The sequence below is a fragment of the Tinamus guttatus genome, unplaced genomic scaffold (assembly GCF_059628265.1).
Source record: "Tinamus guttatus ecotype Peru unplaced genomic scaffold, ASM5962826v1 Tinamus_guttatus_pri_ptg000383l, whole genome shotgun sequence".
In the NCBI taxonomy this organism is placed as follows: Eukaryota; Metazoa; Chordata; class Aves; order Tinamiformes; family Tinamidae; genus Tinamus; species Tinamus guttatus.
In genome coordinates, this window is record NW_028288917.1 from 6,034,739 (window position 1) to 6,056,616 (window position 21,878).

Genomic DNA, 21,878 nt, shown 5'->3' on the forward strand with positions numbered 1-21,878 from the left:
ATGATATTCTAAGACTCGGATGTGTTATAGTTTACCAAAAAAAAAAAAAAAAAAAAAAAAAAAGATCAGATGAGCAGTATCTGCAACTGAAGAATGAGAGAGACCACAAAGGAGCCTCGAAGTTGTACTGTCATAAGGGGGATAGGATTTCTGTACAGTACTTAGCTTTAAAAAGTATTTTAAAAAGTACAACATAAAACTTCAGTTTGTTAAAAAGAAACTGAGACAATGAAAGGAATAAAATCCTTGTTGGTATCATCAAGACTATTTAAAGCTCAAGTCTATTGCAATTGCTCCATTAAAACAGATTTTAGAAATACTCAAAGGAAATTGGCATGGCAAAATGACTCAAGTAAAAGAATGGATAAATACAGCTGAAGGAAAAGTCAGTGCCACTTTTGTTGAGGGAAGCTGTACCTCTGGCTATGCTAGACATTTTTGAAGGAATCCCTAAGGAACTGGACAAAGAAAATCAGGTATCATCTTTTTGGACAAACAAAAGGCAGTCAGCATGCCTCTTTTTAAACAGTCATGTGGTGAAAGAATGGGTAAATAACTCTTCGAAATAGTTAAGATGCAGGAATAAATCATTGGTTTTGCTAGCAGAGGAAACTCATCAGTGGAGTCTTGCAGGGCTATGTGCTGAGACTTGTGTGGTCCAACATATTAAATTACATGGAGAGGATGAATGGTGAGCTGGAAACATTTGCTGATGATGCATTCTTGTCTTTATTTTAAAAAGCTCCATGTTGTAAAGAACTGTGATAGGACTTTACAAGAAGTAAATAAGCCAGTACATGTAGATAGATGGAAAGTGATGTACATATCAGGAAGAAGATGATTCGCGCATGATTTAGACCCATCATGATTATTGACAGGGAAGAAGATTTTTGCATGTTACAGTAATTTTTCCTAACATTATCTCTGCAACAGTAGTCAAAATCAAATGGAGTAGAACAAAAAACTTTGAATTGCTTAATGAGATGATTGTATTCTGGTGCTTGCCTACCGAACAGTTTTGTCCCACCTCAGAAAATGCCAACAAGGACTGAAAGTATAAAATTATTTTTCTACAAGACAGGACCGAGGAGACAAAAGTTCTTCAGCCTAGAGGAGGGAGCAGTATGTGGGGAGCTGGACTTCTGGGAGCACAAAGGGTGTTGTGAAGTTATTGAATAGGGAAAGAAAGTGTATTGTACTTCCCAATACTCTCGTATTGTTGGAGAGCATTAAAGGACTTTGGCAGAAGGCAGGTTTAGAGAAAACAGTAGTTGATGTTTTAGTGATAAGTAGTTAAGCTATAGAATTCCATGTTGCAGAGTCATTTGCATCCTAAAGATTTAGATGGGTTTAAAAAATGGAGGGAAAAGAAAGGAAGAGAAATCCAGTTAATATTATCAAAGGTACTGTTGCCTCAGAGCATCTATAAACCAGAAATCTGTGAAATATGGAAGAGTAGACTGGAAATATTTGACTATGTCTGCATGTTCATACATACACTAAGACATTTTTATATTGGAGAGGGAATGATGGACTAATTAATCTGGCCTCTTCTTTTTGGTTGTTGATCTCTGAAACCATTAGACAAGGAAGCAAGTAACAAATCCAGCATCTCCTGACTTTTCATATTTCTACCAAATACTCTCCCACTTAACAGCAAAGTGCCTCTGCTTTGAAAATGTTTTGTGCGCACTGCTCCTCTGAGCACAGCTTGCTAAGAGGAATGTGCCCTACAGTTTGAGCAATACTATAATGCTTTTGTCCATAAAAAGCGATGCAAGTTATCAGAATCAAAAATTCTGTATTTCTGTACATCATCCAGCATTGAATGCTGTTGTGTTGGACTCCTGGTAGAGTTGGAGTGCTCTGTCTCCAGTGATGTTCCTGAAACTTATATTGTAAGCTTCTAACTTGTAGGGCAACTCTGTCTTTATTTGTGGCTAAAATGAATGCAGTTTTGCAATTTAACAAAAAATAATTCTATTGAGAAGGAAAGAAAACTTGCTAAATCTCTAAAAATGACAATTGAAGTCTGTAAGATTCATAACTGCAGAGTGGAGGTAGTGCACAAGAATCATGGACTTGCTGTAAGATTCATTCAAATTAATTGCAAATTTAATTTGAGTGACACTATCTGAACCAGTGAGGTGTTTGAGTTGAGGTTGCACAACTGCCAAAATCTTTGTGTCAAAATTAAGATCAAGAGGACTTGATGCTTACAAGTCAAATATGTAGTTGGGAAATTCTACTTTTTAATCCTTAATAATTCTGAACTTGGTTAGCTGATGTATTTTACTCAAAACTGAGCAACTCTAAACAGTGGGTTGTAATTCTAACAATATGAACTTAAAAACAGTTAGATCACTAGGTGTCACTAGAACCATGCTTTTATGACTTCTGGAGAAAATCTAGTGTAGTCCATAAGATTCCTTACTCTCTCTGATAAGTTTTGTTATTGAAGGAAAAAAACTGTTTAGGAATGAAATTACAATTAGCTATTTTGGGTTTTTTATTTTATTTTTTATTTTTGCAAGGGATTCTGCATTAATAACCAAATTCTTGTCTCAGCACGATCCACAGTGTTCACAACTATGGTTGTGAACCATAGTTCGCATACCCCAAGATAACACTTTTTCCTATGTTCTTAAGCCAGTGAATACAAAAAGGCAGGAAAATGTGGGAGTAGGGTGTAAGTTTGCATAAACATAGATTGCCTCTAGATTTGGGGTATGTGGGAGTGCGAATAAATTGTAAAAGCCAGAATCAAGCAAGGTCTCCTCCTTTACTTGTGTGCGTAGGAACATTTCTTTATCTTTCTATTTCCATGATATTCAGTAGATGTAACTTGAAGATTGCTATCATCAAAGTGTACCAGTTTTGGTTAAGCATCTCACAAGCCAGGCTACCAGTACAGTCCACTAAAAATGTCTGGTCTGACTAGAAGAACTGAATAAAAGGAATTTTGAATGTATAGGGAATAACCCAGAGCACTGATGTAGTGGTTTTAGAGAATAACATTAGGGCAAATAAAATTGTATGATACCCTGTATTAAGCATGTATGTTATGTTTTTATATATATATATATATATATATATATATATATATATATATGTATATATATATATAACATTGCAATAGTAATGCTAAAAACAAACTTAGTAGCAGTTATTCTAATACAAGAAACAGTAAAGGTTCTTTGGAGTAATGGTTCTCATCCTAAAAAGTGATATTGATTTTCTAATTTATTAGATGTCGAGAAGCTGGGGAGCGTGTTGATGAATCTTTATTTCCTGCAGTATGCACTAATGAAGGGTTACCCCTGCTGGTTAAAAAAGTGAGTATATAATTGAAGAAAGGCCCAGAGTAAGCAAACTTTAAATTTTGAACTTGTCTCCCTGGTTTCAGGCAGTTATTTTTTTATTATTATTATTTTTTCCCTAAATGTACTGTAAATAGTAAATAGTATCTATCCATTTGAGCAGGTTCTTAAAGGTAGCTAGTAATTATGATGATTTAACATCTTATCGGACAAAAGAGTAGTAAAAGTAGAGATTATCTCTCTGGGAATACAGAAATGGAAATAAAGGTTTAAATTAAAATTTAATGACAGTTGGCTATTAACAAAAAATGTCAGAATGGCTGCAGCGTGGGTAGTGCTCCATTGACTTGTAGTAGATCTTAAAATCCTGGTGTTTGGTCCGGGTGAAAAAGTAATCTTTTTCTTTTTTCAAGCTTTATGTTTGCTGCAAGCCAAAGGAAGAAAAAAAAAAAAAAAGGCGGGTGGCACAGTCTAACCAAAGCACTATTGGAGCCTTTTTCTACTTATGTTGTATTAAAAATCATTTTAGAAAATGTTAACTTTAGGTACCAGTGACTCTCAAAGAGATAATTATAAATAGTGTGGAGCAATAAACTGGATAATACTGTGATAAAATGGTGGGCACATGAGTACTTTTGTTGGCCTTACAGAATATACTTAATAGTTTCATATGTCTTGTAGCACAAATGTATGCAGCCAAAAGACTTCATTGAAAGAACTCCAGAAAATGATAGAAAGATGCAGAGGAGACTGGACCAGCTGGCTAAAGAATTAGCTATACAAAGAAGAGCAAGTAATCCCGGTAAAAGCTACTACAGTCCAACATTCAAATATCTTGAAATTATTTCTTTAAAGCACTTGGAGTAGATCTCCATAGGGGCTCTTATGCATCTCACTATAAAAAATAAAGTTTTATGGAGTTGTTTGCAGGTTTGTAGTATTACTGAGGCATGTGTAATGATGCTAGTGTGTAGAACTTAAGTTCAATTTTTGTAAAAAAATTCTACAAATGTTAACATGTACATGCTATAGCAGCTTCCAACTAATGCATTTTCTTTATGTAGAAACTGATATACCGGTTTTATTATTTGAAGATGATGGTTCCCTTGCATATAGCCCAGTTAGTAAGATAAAAGATCAATGCCTTGCAATGGAAAGAAGAATAGAAGAGATGAAGGAAAAGAGAGAAAATCTGTCTCTTACTGGTAAGAACTCAAATTTTACTGATGCATGAACAGGACCAAGTGACTACCCTATTTATTGCTGGATTTTGGCACTTTTGCTCTGTCTGTCTTCTTTCTCTCTCTGTCTCTCTAAAGCCACTAGTACAGTAGTATCCATAACCCTAAAATAAAGGCTTCCTATGTGGAGCTTTGAACCTCTGACCTTGTAAGTGTTGAGTTTTGGTCTAGCTGACTGTGTTGCTAGTCTAAATGGATACACAGAATAGGTGATATTTGTTTCCTCCTGCAGATCAGTATTAGAACTGTGCTTCTGCCTGTTTGAATAATTATCTATTTTACAGCTGTTACTTTGTGTTATGATTTGCCTTAAGTGCCTCTTCTGTATGGTGACTGGCTGAGTATCATTTGGATTAGAAGTGAGCCAAGCATCAGGGAGCTTTTGAAGCTGAGCCCTTCTGTGGATTCTGTGCCCCAGACTTAGCAGTTTGGCTATGTGTTCCCCTTTGCAGTAGATGCAAATGCTTTAAATCTTAGTTTCCTTCTATTACAATGGCATGAGAAGAAGTTATGAAACACAGTTTTCATTCCTTTATAAAAAGGAGTGCTTTAACAGTCAAAAGACTCTTCAAGAGTATGAATGTATAAATTGGACATTCTAAATTTGTGGATTATTGCAATTTTACTGCAAGATCCTTAAATCTTATTTCTTGTTGAGTTTTTTAATTAAAATATTAACACTTTATTGAGTGTTTTGATTTTTGCCCACGGTGACTTTGCAAAATTAAAGTTACATAGTTGAGGAATTAAGATGCATAGTGAAGTAAAGTACTTCAATATGCTGTGCAGTGTCTGCTTAAACTAATGATTAGATAATTAATTGTTTATAAACTATTAAAAGTTCTGAGATTTAAAATTGTGTGTTTCTAAGTTATACGTTGTTGGAGTTTGTTTTTACTGTTTTTTTTTTCTTTTTTTTCTCTGAAGTGGTATTTATTTCTACAAATAAGCAGATTTTTCAGTACTTAAGAGTACTTCTGTGCTCCAGACCAACAGCTTAAAAAGGAGCCCAAAACTCATAAGTCGTATCTTTAGGTACTAAAGAACAGGCTTTAAAAATAGACCCAGTTGAATAAATCCAGATAACTTTATAATTCACTAGGAGCTTGGCGTTTTGACTAGATTTCAACTTTGAACTAGTTTGGATACAGATTCTTGTTCTGTATTAGTGTTTGTGTTACCTTTCAGTAAAAGCATGAATGAGGTCTAAATTGTGTTGTTTAGTATAAAAATAAATAAATACAGATAATATTGCACTATTTGAAGCACCAAAAAATCTATACCAGCTACAATTTCAGGGTATCGCTTCAAAAATGATATGGAAAGAATATAAAGATTCAGTGACATGGATAAGAAATTAAACCTAATTGATTTTATTTTATTTTATTTTTAGTTTGATTTTGAATTGTTAAGGTAATACCTTCAAAATTTTTGTAAAGCATTTCTTTTATATCATTACTGCTTATTGCAGAACTTGACATTATTTGGTTAAAATTCTCAAATGGCTTTAATGCCCTTATCTCATTAATTCTCTTGGTTTTGGGGAAAAAAGGCTCTGGATTTTCTACAAGCTGGATAAAAATTTTAGACTATGTAATGGCTTTTCTGTTGGTGTTATTTTAAGTGGTTTGAGTATGTTTGTAGTTAGTCAGTAAAGCAATCCATCATCTCTTACCACTGAGCTGTCTGAAATATGATTAGATGCTATGAAAACCTGCCTGTCCACAGCTGGGGCTAAGGGGTCTTTTTTGATCAATTTCTAGGTTCGCAGATGTCTCCAACCCCTTTATGTAACTCACAAGAAGACAAAGGCAGCCATTTGCCAACGTGCCTTGGAGCTGGTTCAGCAGATGCATTGCCAGGTAACTGACACAACTTTACTTCTATATTTTACTTTAGAATGTTCAATGATATAGGAACTGAAATAGGAATTTGTTTGCTATATGGTTAAAAGTTGAATTATTTCAGTTTTCTTAACTGATAAGGTGGTAGAGCTAAATTAAAGTAAATGGAGCATGAGAGAGCACAGCGTAAATTCCCTGTGTTGCTGCTGGGTTGATTGGGTCATTTCCCTTGCTTTCCTCACCCTATTGCTAGCTAGCTTGTTGTGCTATGAGTTTTTTTTATTCTTGCAGTGGTCTTGTATAGAACACAATGTATACGTTCAGCAATATGAATCAGGAAGCAAGAAAAGATAAAGATGATTGTTTAGCAGATTAATGCAGATATGAAACATTTTATTGATGAAGACAATGGAACAATTTGAAATTAGAAGAAAACCAAATGTGTTGGCTAGCTTAAATATTCACCAAGTGAAGACAAAAGTGCATATGACAAAAATAAAAATAAACTAGCTTTTTTTTTTAAGCTTGCAGATGAATTAAATAGTTCATGCTATCGTGAACTCCAGAATTCTTATTGTGACGCTCAGGAAGCTAGGCCTGTTTCACCTTAGCAGTAGGACCTAAGGGAGGTGGCTCCTCTGAAGGTGACTGGGACACATAAGCATGTATCTTTGTTCATTTTGGTTTTGCTATTGTATACCTCAGATCTCTCTGGTGTGACTGATGTGAAACATAGCAGTCAGATACTAGTGATTGACTGTAGCTTTTAGAACTCATTATGAGGGGGCCTTTGGGTGGCCTGACTTCTACCATGGTAGTAAGTTATTGCTTAAAGTATTTTCAAATGTTATATTTCATTGGCATCATACAGGAATTTTGCCACTGTGTCTTAAATGAGAATCGGGACAAAAATTATGCAGAGACTCATTGGTATTTCTTAATAGAGTGTTATGGAGTAGTAGTTCAATTTTGGAAGCAGCATATCAGTGCCAACAAACTCTTTTTCTTGGTGAAATAATCATGTGCTGATAAAGTGCTGATAAGATTGGACATTATCTGAGAGCTTTATCTTGAATTTATTCCCAACATTTTGAATGTGCAGTGTAATTTTATCAAGAAAAAGCCTGCCTATCTCCTTAAGAGTTGCAGCCCAGTTTTCTGCATTTGTTGTGATGCTGATCCCTTTGTTTGCATTTGTGAGACACAGGAGAGTATATTAGTTAATAATGACTAAGAGTTGAGGAATCCATGCTAATCAGAGGACATGAATTAAATGGCCATAAATGACAACTTGGTTGTCATTTTGGGTGTCTGGTCATGTAACCTTAAACCTCTATCTTTCATTTTTTCTGATTATAGCTACCTACACCATATGCTTAAAAGTTTTATTTATAGTTAGTAAGCAAATATCATTGAGACTTCCAAAACCTACAGGAGCAGTTACAGAAGGAGTGTTGCTGAAGCTTATATATAAATATTAGTTGCAATAAATATTAGTGTGGGACTTCAAAGTACAGAAGAGCTGTTTTTTAAATACATATTCTACATAATTATAGTCTCTAACCTGTTCCAATGGAAACTTTTGCAAAGAGCTTTGGATAGATACTGTCACCCCTATCTTACTGTAAAATTGCTTCATGAAAATGGCTATAAGAAATAATATATTCAGTTTCTTTAATATACTATTTTTATGTTTGTGGGGCAGTATTATGTTGTATTTAATTTCATCAGGGAAAATACAAGGCAGTGATAGTGGTGGTAGCAAAAATACTTATGTTCAGTATTATTATAGTTATCTTTTTCAGTGTAAATGTGTTCACTGTGCTATTTTCTCCACAGAGTTAAGAATGAGTTCCTCTATTTCTTTGTTTTAAAGAAGTACAAGAGAATTTGGGGATGGTTTATTGCTCCTTGACAACATAGAACTTGATTTTTGTTTAATCAAAAATCTAATTTAATTTAAATTTCTAATTCTAATTTAAATTAAAATTAGAATTTCAGTTCTAATTTAAAACAAATTTAATTTTGTTTAATTTTTGTTATTAACTTAGCCACAACTTAGATGTATATGGCTAAATACTTGTTTAATTCTGTCAGTAACTTGATATTTGTTTTACTAAGAAATTTCACAGTTTTTGCTATGTTAAGTGTTTATCTTGTTGCTCTTCATATTTTGCAGAAGAACAGATGGAAGACTGCTTAAATTCAAGTTTTGATGATCTTTGGGGAACTGATAAATTCAGAAAACGGAGAACAGAGATAGCTGAAGATATCTGTAGTGCTCCAAGTCACAAATATGCTTCCATGAGTGCATCGGTGAATAGTCCCTTCTGTAACTATGACCAGAAGAGATTAACCCCAAAGCAACCTAGCAGGAGATGCTTAGGTAAAAAACAGATTTTGCAGCACACTTTGGTTGGTAAATGGCCTTCAGAAAAGGAAAAGTTTCCAAACAAAAATGAGATTCCTGAACATACAGTGAGCCCTTCAGTTGCAAACAAAAGTTCACTTCTCCAAATTAAGGGCTTGGATCATGTTACTCCTTCTGAAAAAATAGTTCAGTTAAATATGACTACTTTGACTGGCAGTCACTCGGATTCACCAGTGAGCAGCAAAGACCTAAATGTAAGTTCATTTGATAGTAGTTTTCCTGTTGACGTAAGTGATTGTACTCTTCAAGACAAAAGGAAGAAGAAGAAACCAAAAGTACAATCTAGTTTGAAACTGTCTACCTCAAAGTTGGGTGCATCGGAGTCTAAAAAGGACTTCTTGCAAGCAATAACTACATATAACAAGCCTTTGTGTATTGAGGAGGCATCTTACGAAGACTACTTTTCATCATCTAATGTAAATGAGATACAGATATTGGTACCAAGGAAATCAGAGAAGCCTCCTGAAATTTGTTGCAATGACTCTTTAGGTAAAATAGACACATTTGATGCAGGCTTCTATAAGCCTTCTGAGAAAAGTAGGGAAAAGTCTATTCCAACAAATGATGCCCTATTAGAAAACAGCTTCACACCAACTGAACATCCAGAAATCGTGCCATTAAATTGTATGTCACGTGGTGAAAATGCTGAGCATACAGAAGCAATAGATTTTGGTACTGTGAACAGACATGCTCTTGACAAATCCTACAGAACTTGCATGAGTTACTGCACTCGCGCTCCTGGTAAGTTGCTACATAGAGTTGGAAAGTGAGAAGATACTATCATGCTACATTGTTTGTGCTACTAAATTGCAAAACAATCTTGATTTCAAAGAGAAAATTCATTTCAGAATTACATTAAAAGAAAGCGCTGGAGTGGTGACTATTTTATGAATGAAAGAAGTGAGTGTATGGGAGCCAAGTGAATGTGCATTTATTCACCCCATACATTACAAATATAAAAAAGGCACCAAGAAATAAGGGAATAATAATGCAACAAAAGCTTTCTTTTTTTTTTTCCCCTAATATCTGGTATTTTGTAAACTGCCATTGTTCAACAATATTCTTAAAATATGGTACTTCTGTTTTTAATGCTATGCTACTTTTGTAAATTGGCAATAAGTAGTCCCTAATCATAGGGTTCCCTCCTCAAACTATATTGTTTCAGGAATTAAAATGGATACTTCAAATTAATTTCAGCTAGAGGATTAAAAACTCTAGGAATACCTAATTTTGAAGTTAATATTATAACTGGTGTTATCATGAAAGCTGAGTTATGAATTAGAGAGTACAAGCAGGAGATGCAAAACAAGTATCTTTTCAACCAAAACTTTTTTTTATGGAACTGATGCTAGCTTTTAATAATTGTAAGGAAAACTTTTCGAGTTGATTTGGCATCAGTTATTTCAGTATAGTTGTAGATCAGAGTATTACATCTCAAGAACTCAACTGAAAAATGCTGCTAATTTAGGTTGTGGTAATTACTTCCAGGCCATGGCATTTTGGTGTCTCTTTGCTAGGCTTTACAGAGGGTTAATTATTTGTAGTTGTGATTGTATATATATGACATTTTTTTCCGAGAAAATTATGGAATAGTGCACTAATAAGTTATGGTAAATCTCAATACTAGTTTATAAAAAGCTTGACAGACTTGGTATCAGACCTAAGAAATCATCTGGTAGAAAAGTTGAAAGGTGGATGTACGAATATCTGTGGGATTTAAGTTACTGAACTGTGAATTATGTTGCGTTTGCTACATGTGTATACATCTGGGGAACGTCATTGTTTTGAAAAAGTAGTTGGTGGAAGCGTGTGCTCATATGAATGTATGGATATATCCACATGTGTATGAACTCGCTAAGTGAATTTTATGTGGCCACATACTAGATCATCCTTAAATTTATTTTTATTGTCAAAAAGTCAATTTTTCCTTAAATGATCACAAAATCAAATGAGCAGACTCAATGTTAACTGATAAATTCTAGTTTTTCAGTATAAACAATGTTTCAAAGTACACTTTTATTTTCTCTTTGGTCAATGTGCTTAATCTAAAAGAGTTTGGAGGAGAATAAAAGCAGTATCCAACAAACAAAAATTTCAGATGTTTATACTTTTTCTCATTTTTTGTTTGTTAGGAACTTTTGTAAATCCCAGGTTTATCTCTGGTGTTTTTAATATTGTCATTTATCAGTGATGGCCCTTTTCCTTAAAGAAAAATAAGATTTAATCAGTTTCATGCATGTGCTGTGTAATGAAGTAGAACCTTGAGCATGATAATTCAAATCAGTTGTCTTGAAAATGGAAGAGTCTGATACAACTCACTTTCTGTCTATTTTACGTAATACAAATTCTGTGGGGAAAAATGGAAATCTTGTTTTGACTTGCTAATTACTATGACAGTGCCATATTCAATCATGTGTTTTTATTACATATTGACTTAACATATTTTCTTATTTTTATATTGCTTGAATGTAAGTTATTGTCCATATTAATAAGTAAATAAATAGTAATTATGTTGACTTATCTCCATATATTCTAGGTGATTTGGAGGGTGGTACATATCATATATTTTAAAACCTAAAGATGTCTCTTTACTCATCACATGTATGGACAGTAATATTCTGATATCCACACAAGATTTTAATTATATATCTGTATATATTTCAAATATCAAACGTGATTCTTGTCCACTTTTTCCTTGTTATTTTATGTCAGTAGTTGTCTTACCCAATGTCTTTAATGAAAGGAAATAAGATTATCATAAAAACTCGGTGTGCAGGCCAATTGCAACCTTTGGTTTTAATGCATAAGTGTAATATGTATGCTAACCAGCGATCGACTTTTCAAGTCTGAAACTTTATGTTGTAGCAGAATTCATGAGTTCTCTTTAGGGCACATTCATGGCCATCCATTTCTTCTTCTGAACAGCACAAGCATTAATCTGGCTATTTTTTATTTTGTTCAAGTCAAATTATGTAGAGATCTGTCACAGATGGAAGAATTGAAATTAATTAGGATTTATAAGAATATACAGGAATCTTTCCCCCTCAAATTCCCTTTTCATCAGAAATAACCAGGGGGAGATGAAATGAATTTTTTTTATCCTTTTGAGTAAAAGAGCCACATTTGATATTTTAGTACTGTGTAATCAATATCTGTTGTGTAACTTTTTTTGCATGTCAGCACTAAGATTTTCTGCAATTATAGAGTGAAAATGGGTAGGTTTTCTTATAAGTTTATGGAAATGCAATAGTGCTACTTTCTGTGAGAGTTGAAGATCTGTGTTAGGAGGGATGTGTAAAAATCTGTATCATTAAAGCTGTGAATTGCATTGCTTCCAACCACTTCATAGGCTTAGTATTTCTTTTCGTAGGGCTGGTGGTAAGATGAGCTAGCACTTGAACTGCATGGTTTAGGAGCAATGGTTGCTTTTGTGTTGAATTCCTTCGTCTCTTCATCTGAGAACTGCAGCAACAAATAGTATTAGTCAAGGAATGCAAAAGATTACTTACATCTAAGGCTTTATCATCTAACAATCACTCAAACTTCAACGCGGACTTTCTATTATTTCTAGTCTCAACAATAAACTTATAGCTCAGTTGAATTTTAGGTATTTATTGTGAATGTTGAAAGCAAATATTGTCCTATTTGGCAGGAGATGCAAACCAAGATCCATTGCAGTCCACTGCACTTAGGATGGGAAATCTAGAATGTCTTTGTTGCAAAGTTGAGCAAGCTTTATTTTCATGAATGAATTTTACCTGAGATTCTAGATCCAGAATTTCTAGATGAGTGCTTAAGAGTGCTAAAATACTATTACTTTAAATACACACATTTGAATCTGCTTAGATTTCATCTACCTTTTTAATCTCTTTTCCAGTTTTAGAAGAAAAGCTTGCAAAAGTATTGTATGATGGCCTTTATTGACATTATTTTATTAGTGTGCTTTATTAAACAAATAAGGGATGATAAGGACAATTGCTTCTTGTTTGACTTTTTTGTTCATCTTCTCCCCCAAAATTAGTTGTAGATAATTATTAAAACAATAAATGAAAATCGTTTCAAAATAAAGTAATAGGTTGAGGATTATTTCAATGTCAAAATTACAAAGGCTGATGATACTTGTCCTATAGCAGATTACAAACTAGATAAAATTGTTTCTGAACCATTGAGGAGGTTTATTTGAAAACCTGGTAGACACCAGCTTTCAGAGAGCTTGAAGATGTTCTGACTAGCCAGTATTTAATACCTGCCCACCTTGAAATAATAACACAAGTTGTTAAATAGTTTGTATATACATACTTGCAGGTTTAAGCATGATGGCAAATTCAGACTTGGTTTGTTCACAGGGTTAACAACTCTGGGTAAGTACAAAATAGTAGATGTGGTACAGTTTGCTTTCAGTGAGACTATGCAATATTCTCCAAGTAGAACACTACTCTAGATAATTGTCACTATATGAACATGACTGACGTGACTGGCCAAATACTAGCCCAAAGTAGTTAATCTTTATTTTGCTGTCAGCTAGAAGTAAATATCAAATTAAATATATCAAAAATATCAAAGTAAATATCAATGCAATTATGTTCTTCTAGATCAAAACTTCTCATTGAAGATAAACGATCATGAATGATGAGAAACTTAAAAGTGCAAATTAAAGTTACTCAGAGGGCTCCTAACACTTCAAAGAACTATCAGATTTGAGGAAATTTTGATAGTTGTCATTGAACAATGTTTTAGAAGAGAATCTAGGGGAAGCTAGTGGCCTGCTTTGATGCAAGTTAGCTTTAGGGATGGCTAATAGGGGGTGAATTGTTTCAAAAGGTTATGGAAAACCTCACCTGAAATACTGTAGGAAGGGCTGCTAAGTATGAAAACTTCCCTATGTGAGACCAGGATGTTCTAAAAAGCAACAGTCATGGAAAAAGGCTTTAGAGCTATGACATGGAAAGGCAATGAAGTGCTGAGGAGTCCTTAGAGGAGGTAGGAACTGGATTAGAGAGAATGGTGCCTATGTATGTAATGCATAACACATACATACATACATATGTAATTCAGTGGTTCTGGTGCCCTGCTACTGCTTTCCTGTAAATGTGAAGAATCGTTGAGTAGTGAAACTGAACTAGAAAGAAGTCCAAGCATTTGGGGGTTTGGATTATACCGCCACAAGGGATAAGAGCTGAGGATCTTGAGCATTCAGGCTAGGAGTGACAAAAAGAGTGTGTTAGCACTTTAGCTCCCCACCAAAAAAAAAAAAAACAAAACAATAAAATGGTGCTTGATTTTTTTGCAGTGATTAAAATAACTTTTATCAGTTTCTTTTCTTGCTTAGCAAACTGAGACCTTTTCTTCCTCTTATCATTAGTTTTGCTCTGCAATTGAAGATAAGCTCTCGTGCAATGAAAAATAAAGTTAATACACCTAAATAATCAGTTCTCCATTTGTTAAATGATGCTTTTCATCCAAATACAGGGTTTAAATTGATGATACAGGGGTACTGTATGATAGGGTTTACTGATGATAGGGTTTAAACTACTGATTTCAGGTACACTGAAAGCCAGCCAACGTGACAGCTGATTTGCAAGTTCAGGAAAGATTATTCTTTGTGTAGATATGTCTTCAGTTTGGGAAGGCTCTGGTTTTCTTCTGTTACACAAAGCTACTGTGAAACTGAGTGTGAACTGATATAAAATCTGGAACTTCAGTGGGAAGAAATGGTGCAATTAATCAGTAGTGGAAAATATTTGTTGTCTTATGTGGTGGTCTGTCATCTTTTTTATTTGTCCTGTCTTTTCAAGCATTAAGAATTTAAGTAGCTGAGAGGAGGAGAAATAAAAGATTCTTGGTTGCTGTGTGCTTCTATGTGTGTCTTTAACTTATGTGACCGAATTAAATGCAATTGGATTAGTAAATGTGGATATAGCATCCTGCAATATCTTCTAAAAATGATCAAAACTTATTTGGGAGGAGATGGACTTAAACCTTAAACTAAAACTTTAATAATTAGTGATTAAACTGATATAGGCATTTCTTTGATTTTTTTTAAACTTTAATAGATTCTATTGAATATTGAATTAACTTAAATCTTAATTTAAGCTTCTTAAATCCGTAGTAATTAAAGCTTCATTGATCAAAAATAGATCAAAGTGTGTGTTTTTTTGTTGTTGTTTTGTTTTTTTTAGATCTTATGCAAGCCAATTTTCTCAAATGTCTTGAGAAATTTTAGTCCTTATAGGTCATTCTTACAGCACAAAAGAATTAAAATCTATATTCACAGAAATATATATTCATGAATAGGCAATGCAAGTGCTTGCTGCTTTGTGGTAGCCACATTGTGTTCTGACAGTGCAAGGCAGGGGCTGAGGAGTTTGGATAAGCAATTAGCTCCGTGCTGACAAATACATGGTGTACAGCAATGTGTTTGGTCATTACAGAGCAGTGCTGGAAGCGCTGACACTTCCATAAGAAAGGAAATATTTACCCATCCGTTGTCTAAACCCTCTGTATTGTGTGAATTTAGAGATATTATAAATCTTGTAATAAAACTAATTTAACTGATATGTCAGTTCTGCCTAATAAATGATATTAAAAATATTGAAATTTGGCAATTTTTTATCAGGTCTGTTCTCAAGATCAGAAACTGAATGATTAAGTTAGATGCTTGAGTGTTGTTTTCCATTATTGAAAATAAAATCAGAAAAAAATAGAAAAATAATTGGTATAGGTTATTAACTTTGATTAAAAATTAAGATTTCTTCATTGTGTGCAGCTTTACACAGATAAAATAATTAGTAGCAAGTTCATTTTGTAGGATCATAGTTTTATTTCAAGTTTCTAAATTTAATATGCTTGATTTCTAGGTGATGAAAATGAAGTTTCAGAATTTCATGCTACTGATGGCTCTTGCAAACTTCTTAAGGAACAAGAGAATAGGCTCAAAGGGGGGTTAAGACAAACTAGAAGACTTCCGAAGGTCAGTTTAACTAGACATTGTTAAGCTCTTTTCTTGATAAATCATTGAGGTTTTTTTAAAAAAAAAAAAAAAAAAAAAAAAAAAGAAAGAAAAGCAAAACCTGCATTTGTTATGCATTGTCAATTTCAAAAGGTTTTCTGAATCCTATTTTTCTTAAACTGTTATGTGAATTGTGTTTAAAGACAATATGTAGAACCATGGAGCTTGGCTTTCTGTGTTACCCCCTGGAAAAAAAGCGAAAAAAAAAAAAAAAAAAGGCATAGTAATGCTTTCACTGCACAAATAATTCATAGTGCATGCATGATCCTGACCTGAAAAGATACTTAACCCTTTTTTTGGGAATTACCAAATGTAGTAGTTTGGGAGGAAGGGTGTCTGGTTGTTTTAGCTGTTAATCTCTCTTTTTCTTTTTCTTTTTCTTTTTCTTTTTTTTTTCCTTAAGAAATATGGAACTGATCATCAGAAAAATAAGTTATTCTTTTGTTCTTTTTATCACTAAGTAGAAAGTAGTGTAGTTAAAAGGAGAGTACTGATTTGTCTTGAGAATGGGAGGTCCCAAAGTACTGAAAGAAATATTAGGTAATTCTATGAAATAAATTAGGGTTGCTTCAATGCTAGCTATTGGTAGAGTTTCAAAGAAATTGATCAAAGATTTTGATCCTCTCTTATGTTGACATTCTCAGCAGGTGCAATTAGTACGCGTTTCAATTTTTAAGCTTCTTGAAGGTAGAATGCTAATTTCTGTGGATCGAATAGTGCTCTGGGGTAAAAATATGATTTAACTAATTGCCTGAATCTCAATACTTGATGCATTTGTTAATTATTAGTTTGGTTCCTTTTTCTAAATATCAATATATTTATTTATGTAAATAATAACTTCAAGTATTGTAGAATATATAAATCAACCTGATCTACATTCTCCTTTGGAATTTAATTATTGCAACATTTTATTAATGCTTAACACGTTGAAAGTGAGGTTAAATTATAAGTTATGGTTTTGTTTCTTTTAGCTGAAGCAAGAAGTGAGAGGATTAGCACAAATATTTCAAGAAGGTCATTTTATTTACTCACAGGGTTATGGAGCATTTTAATGCTTATTTCCATCTCAAAAGGAAGCATATATGAAAAATGCACAGATAAACAAAATGCCATTTTGCAGTTATTTTAATAGAATAACTATACCAGAAATATCTCCAGACCTTTCCTTTCTATAAAAAAATGGTTTCTTTAATATATTTTAAATCAAGCTGTAAATTTGGTATTTCTCTGCAATGCTATTGTTATACATTTATTTTCTTCAAAACCTTATGCAGTTTTGCTTGGTTTTGTCTGCAGAAGTTGAAATAGAGAATGAATTTTTGGTACACAGATCAGAACTGTAAATTACAAGTGCTCATTTTCATTCTTTATCAGTGTTATTCATATAGGTGTGCTCATTGTATTCTAACATGAATGGCTTCTAATCAGAGTTATCTAAAATTCTTGCTTGTAAACTAGCAAAAACTGTGAGGACAGAGCGGTCTAGCAGCAGCTTCAGGCGTGTTGAGGGAAGATAAATGAAATTAAAAAGCCTTAGTAGCATCAGGAAGGTCCTTGTTTTTTGTAACAAAATCAAGTGTTTTAAAGTGTTGTGCTTATATTCACACAAAGGTAGATTTTTTTTTTTAATGGCCCAATGTGTAAGAATTTCTTGGTTATGGTTTGTCATGGCTCAGAACTGAAATCGTTTCCAGACTGCTCACTGCAGAGCTGGTAAAAGTGGTGTGTTGGTTAATACCTATGAATGTCAGCAGGTGGCTTCCCTGGTCTAGAAATTGAAATTGATGGCACTGATGTTCAAGGGTGAAATAAACCCTTTACATATTGTGGTGCATCTTTCAGTTTTTCCATGGATTAAAATACATTGCTTTTTTGCATGAGGATGACCCAGTGATGTCACTAAAAAACATAAAGTCAGAGATTTATTCAAATAAACTAATTTCAGTAGTGTTAATTTGTTGGTATAAGGTTGAGTGCTCATTTCATTGCTCAATGTCACACAGTGTTTGCATTCATCACTACGTTTGTTTCAACTAAGGTAGCTCAGTGTTTTTAGAAAGAAATGTGCTTCTTTTTAAGGACCTCATAGTATCAAGTCACTTAGAAATGCAACTAAAATGTATTTTTTCTTCAGAAACCCCCGAGAAACAACTGTCTTTTTGAGATAGAATAGCGCAAAGTATTTAACCATGTGAGAAAGCAGCTAAGTATCATAAGGGATAATTAAAACCATGTTTTCCTCAAAGAAGACAGCATAGACTTAGCTGAAAGTTTTGTTTTTAAACAGATTAATCTTGGCTTGTATTTCTGTGGCTTTTGGATTTGATACTGATCTTGGATTTTTAACGCAGAACTTGATGAGATTTTATGAGGCAGATCTTTATTTAAAAAAAACATTTTATACAATGGAGATGGTGGTGAAAAAGAACCTCTTTGGATCCTGTTACCCACAAACTGCTTTTTGAAAATATGTTGTTCATGGCAAACCAGATTTTTGCATCCTGAAAAATCTGCAACTATAAAACATGAAGTGCCTGGCCAGAAATACAATTAAGCAACTTGATGTCCATAAGTGTGCACTGACAGAAACATCATTGCATCTCACTCTGTTTACCTCCAATGTTGATTTAAGTCATTGAATAGCCAAAGTATCTAAAAGTATTTTAAGAACATGCATGAAATGTTGCTAATTCCTAGTTTTAGAGGAATGTTAAATTACTCTGAATTAGACGTGGTGGAAGCACTCAAGCTCATTTATAGTTAACTTTGACGGTGCTGGAACTACCTTTTTGTTATGGCCTGGAAAAGATGTTTGATTTAATGTCGGGAAAGATGGACCTGTGCAAAGCACCTGTGTAAAAGGAAAGTTTCATTGCATTTTGGTATTTTTCACTCTTTCACTTTAATGCAAGTGGGAGATGACATTAACGTCAACTGTGTTGAAAAGTATATACAGATAAGGATAGAAAAGAAAATCCTCAAATCCTAAGTTATCTCAAATACATCTACACCTTCTCTGACCTCTTCTTTAAAAATCCACTGGATGGCAGAGAGGCTTATGTGGAAGAAACGGATGCAGTGCTTTTCCTGGCTCTGCGCAGGGTGGGAAACTGCACAAGTTCTGTAGCAAGTATGAGGGCAAAACATTCTTCATGTTTGGGCGCTTGGGACTCATGCCAGCCTTGCTGCAGAAATTGCATTTGCATGGTCTGACTTAACTATAATTACCAAGAAAGGTCGTTCTCCCTTTCCTTGGCACCTTGTTACGCTTAAAGCTCTAGATCGTAACTATCATACCCCGAACCCAAATAATCCACTGGACTGTAGTAGTCTTGGCAACAACTCAGTGTAAAACTGAGCCTATTTTCCCTCTTGGCATCAGGAGCCGCCAGGAGGAAGAGCAACTGCTGGCTAGATCCTCTTGTTTGGGAAATTTAACTCTCGGAAAAATGAACATCCTATGTAAACTTACTGGTACCTGGCATGACTCTATGGGCCGGAAATCCTCTAGGTGACGGAACTGCTTTCCAAGTGATATCCTCACAGCTCTTGAAAATGGTTGTAAATCAGTCTGAACAAAAGAACTTCCTAAACTCCTAACTCATTAGAATTGACAGATCTTTTTTTTTTTTTTTTTTTTTTTTTTGTGTGTGTGTGTGTAAACTAACAAATACCTTCATTGTTTTCTACATCTAAATTTTACAGTTTCTAAATGTGGTTTCTGTAGAACTTGCAGTTCGTGGAAGTCTGGATGGTGCAATAATATTAATCTGCAGTCTCTTAAAGAGAAGGCTTGTACCACATTCCTCTTTAATTGTTGTACCTCGTTAGCATGAAGAATCAAAAATGCTGAAATCTGTGCCTGCTCATCATAGGTAAAAACTCCAGAATTTCTTTTTTAAAAGAATTGTGTGTGTGCATGACTATTCCATAGGAAATGAAAATTCCACAATAAATTACTTTTTAGAGAAGAAATTGTTAATGCGAAGTGAGTTTAATTCTGTTCAACTTGTCATATCTCTGATGAAATTGTGTTTATTTTCTTTTACTCTTCGTAACATTGCTGGTGCACACGAAAACCTTTGGTAAGTGCTGTTCAGTTAAGTTGCTTACATTGTCTAGAGGCCAATAAGGCTTTAGCTCAGACTGACTCCAACACAGGTGTGTCACAGTCTTGTTAGCAGAGCATTTACTGAAGTTTGCTACCTTGTATCCTAACCTATAGCTAAAATAAAGCCAGTCTTTTAGGAGAGAGGACCTCAAAAATTCATCTAAAATTCACTTCTCTTGCTGCATTGTTGGAAAGCTTTAGAAGACTTCAACTATCCAAATAAATCTCACTCTGTTAATTTAATTTGGACAGGTCAGGTGTTTTAAAGATTGTTCTTTCCCTCTTGTGGCTTTCATCTTTGCAGCAGGAGTGCGGTGGGACCTGCATCTCCCTGTGCCTCCTTTGGTTCTGCCTGATTGCAAATCCATCATGAGCAGCATCACTGAGCCCGTGACCTCTCTAAGGAGGTGGCTGAGAAGGAAGGGGCCTGGCTTGCCCTCATTGCTCCATGAGGGAGGCAACCAGCACAGCCAACGTGGAATGGATGGCCCATGAGCACTTAAGAAACAAAACATGAATTTCACTAGAACTTACCTCCTGCTGCCCTCTACTTCTGTAAATTGCTTGATTAATCTGTTAGGGTATGTCAGCTGAAGCCATTTGGAAGTTTTTTTTTAAGCCTCATAATTCAATTGTGTCTGAACAACTCGTTCGCTTCATCAGATCACTTGGAAAGATGATCTGTTTGGTGGAAGTGATATATGGAAATTATTCAACGGAATTTATTTTTGCTTTACTGAAGTCTTTACAATTTTTCTTGCATGTATGAGTTTTCTCCTTAGCCCTGTGTGGCTCTATAACAACCCTTCCTCCTCTTTATCCTGCCATGTGGTTATTTATTTATGTACTTATTTATTTTAGGGGGTGGACAGAGAAGGAGATCTTTACTTGAGCTTTCTTTATTCCATGTTAACTACTTCTTAATTTATATTATTTTTTCACCCATAGCATCCCACTTCCTGAACTTCTGTCTTATATGAGCGGGCAGGCTCTCTCTTCACCCTGTCATGGTTTGCACCATATGCTCTACAGGCAGAACCTCACTAATAAGGGGCAAGGGAGGACTGTGCTGCTGCTCCCTGAGAATCACCAGTCAGGAAGCTAAACACGAGCCCCTGCCTCCTGGAAGGGTTTAGACACAGGACAGAACCAGAATCTTTCCTGTGCGTCTTTGCTGTGCTTGCCATCTCTGTAGAAGTGGTAGTCATTGTTTTGTGGCTTTTTATGTCATGCTGATTGACTTTTACCTCTCTGATTGCAGTCAAACAGCAGTGAGAAGGGCAACTTTGTTACCCCACTCTCCCTTTACTGCTTGTCCTGCAGGAAAAAGAGTTTCTAGTTGCTGATGGCCATGGCCAGATAAACATTTCCTTGAAGTTGCGGAGATCTGGGAGATCTGTCTCATGCTGCAGAATTTCGTGTGCCCCGAAAATGTCAGTAAATGTTTTAAGTGCCACTGCTTCTCTGGAAGTCTGAAGTGACAGCGATTCATCCTTCTTAATCCTGGCCACAGAACTCCTAGGGGCTCCTACGTCTGTTGATTACAGGATTCCTCATTTCCAATACTTGACAGCGAGTGACATTTTGACCTCTAGGCGCCTGTCATGTCATTTTTATTTTTCTGTCATGTTATAATCTGTTCTTTTTTCTTTTTCCTTCTTTTTTTATCTTTCCCTATCATAGGATTGATTGGATTAAGATGACCACATCTTTCATATCTCTCTAGGATAAAAGCAGAGGCCCTATTTTTGGTCAGGAAATTAAAGTTGAAATTCACTTTGCAGCCAAAGAAATCCAGAAAAATAACAGTATTAAAGGACTGATAAGGAGACATAAGCCAGCCAGCATGTAAATTATGCTTTAGCTATCACTGTGTAAAGCTACTGATGAATAGTAAGTCTTCACTACAATTACACATTATT

The 21,878-nt window shown here is 34.6% G+C and overlaps 1 protein-coding gene across 1 annotated transcript in view; it reads left to right on the forward strand.

The window, feature by feature from the left end:
- The window catches only part of MCPH1 (microcephalin 1), a 116,886-nt gene that overhangs the window by 5,046 nt on the left and 89,962 nt on the right, over positions 1 to 21,878 (forward strand). Inside the window, exons 4-9 of the mRNA XM_088530623.1 lie at positions 3,251 to 3,335; positions 4,002 to 4,122; positions 4,385 to 4,525; positions 6,325 to 6,423; positions 8,585 to 9,577; positions 15,694 to 15,806. Coding sequence (XP_088386749.1) covers positions 3,251 to 3,335; positions 4,002 to 4,122; positions 4,385 to 4,525; positions 6,325 to 6,423; positions 8,585 to 9,577; positions 15,694 to 15,806 — 1,552 coding nt within the window. The remainder of the gene's footprint in view (positions 1 to 3,250; positions 3,336 to 4,001; positions 4,123 to 4,384; positions 4,526 to 6,324; positions 6,424 to 8,584; positions 9,578 to 15,693; positions 15,807 to 21,878) is intronic.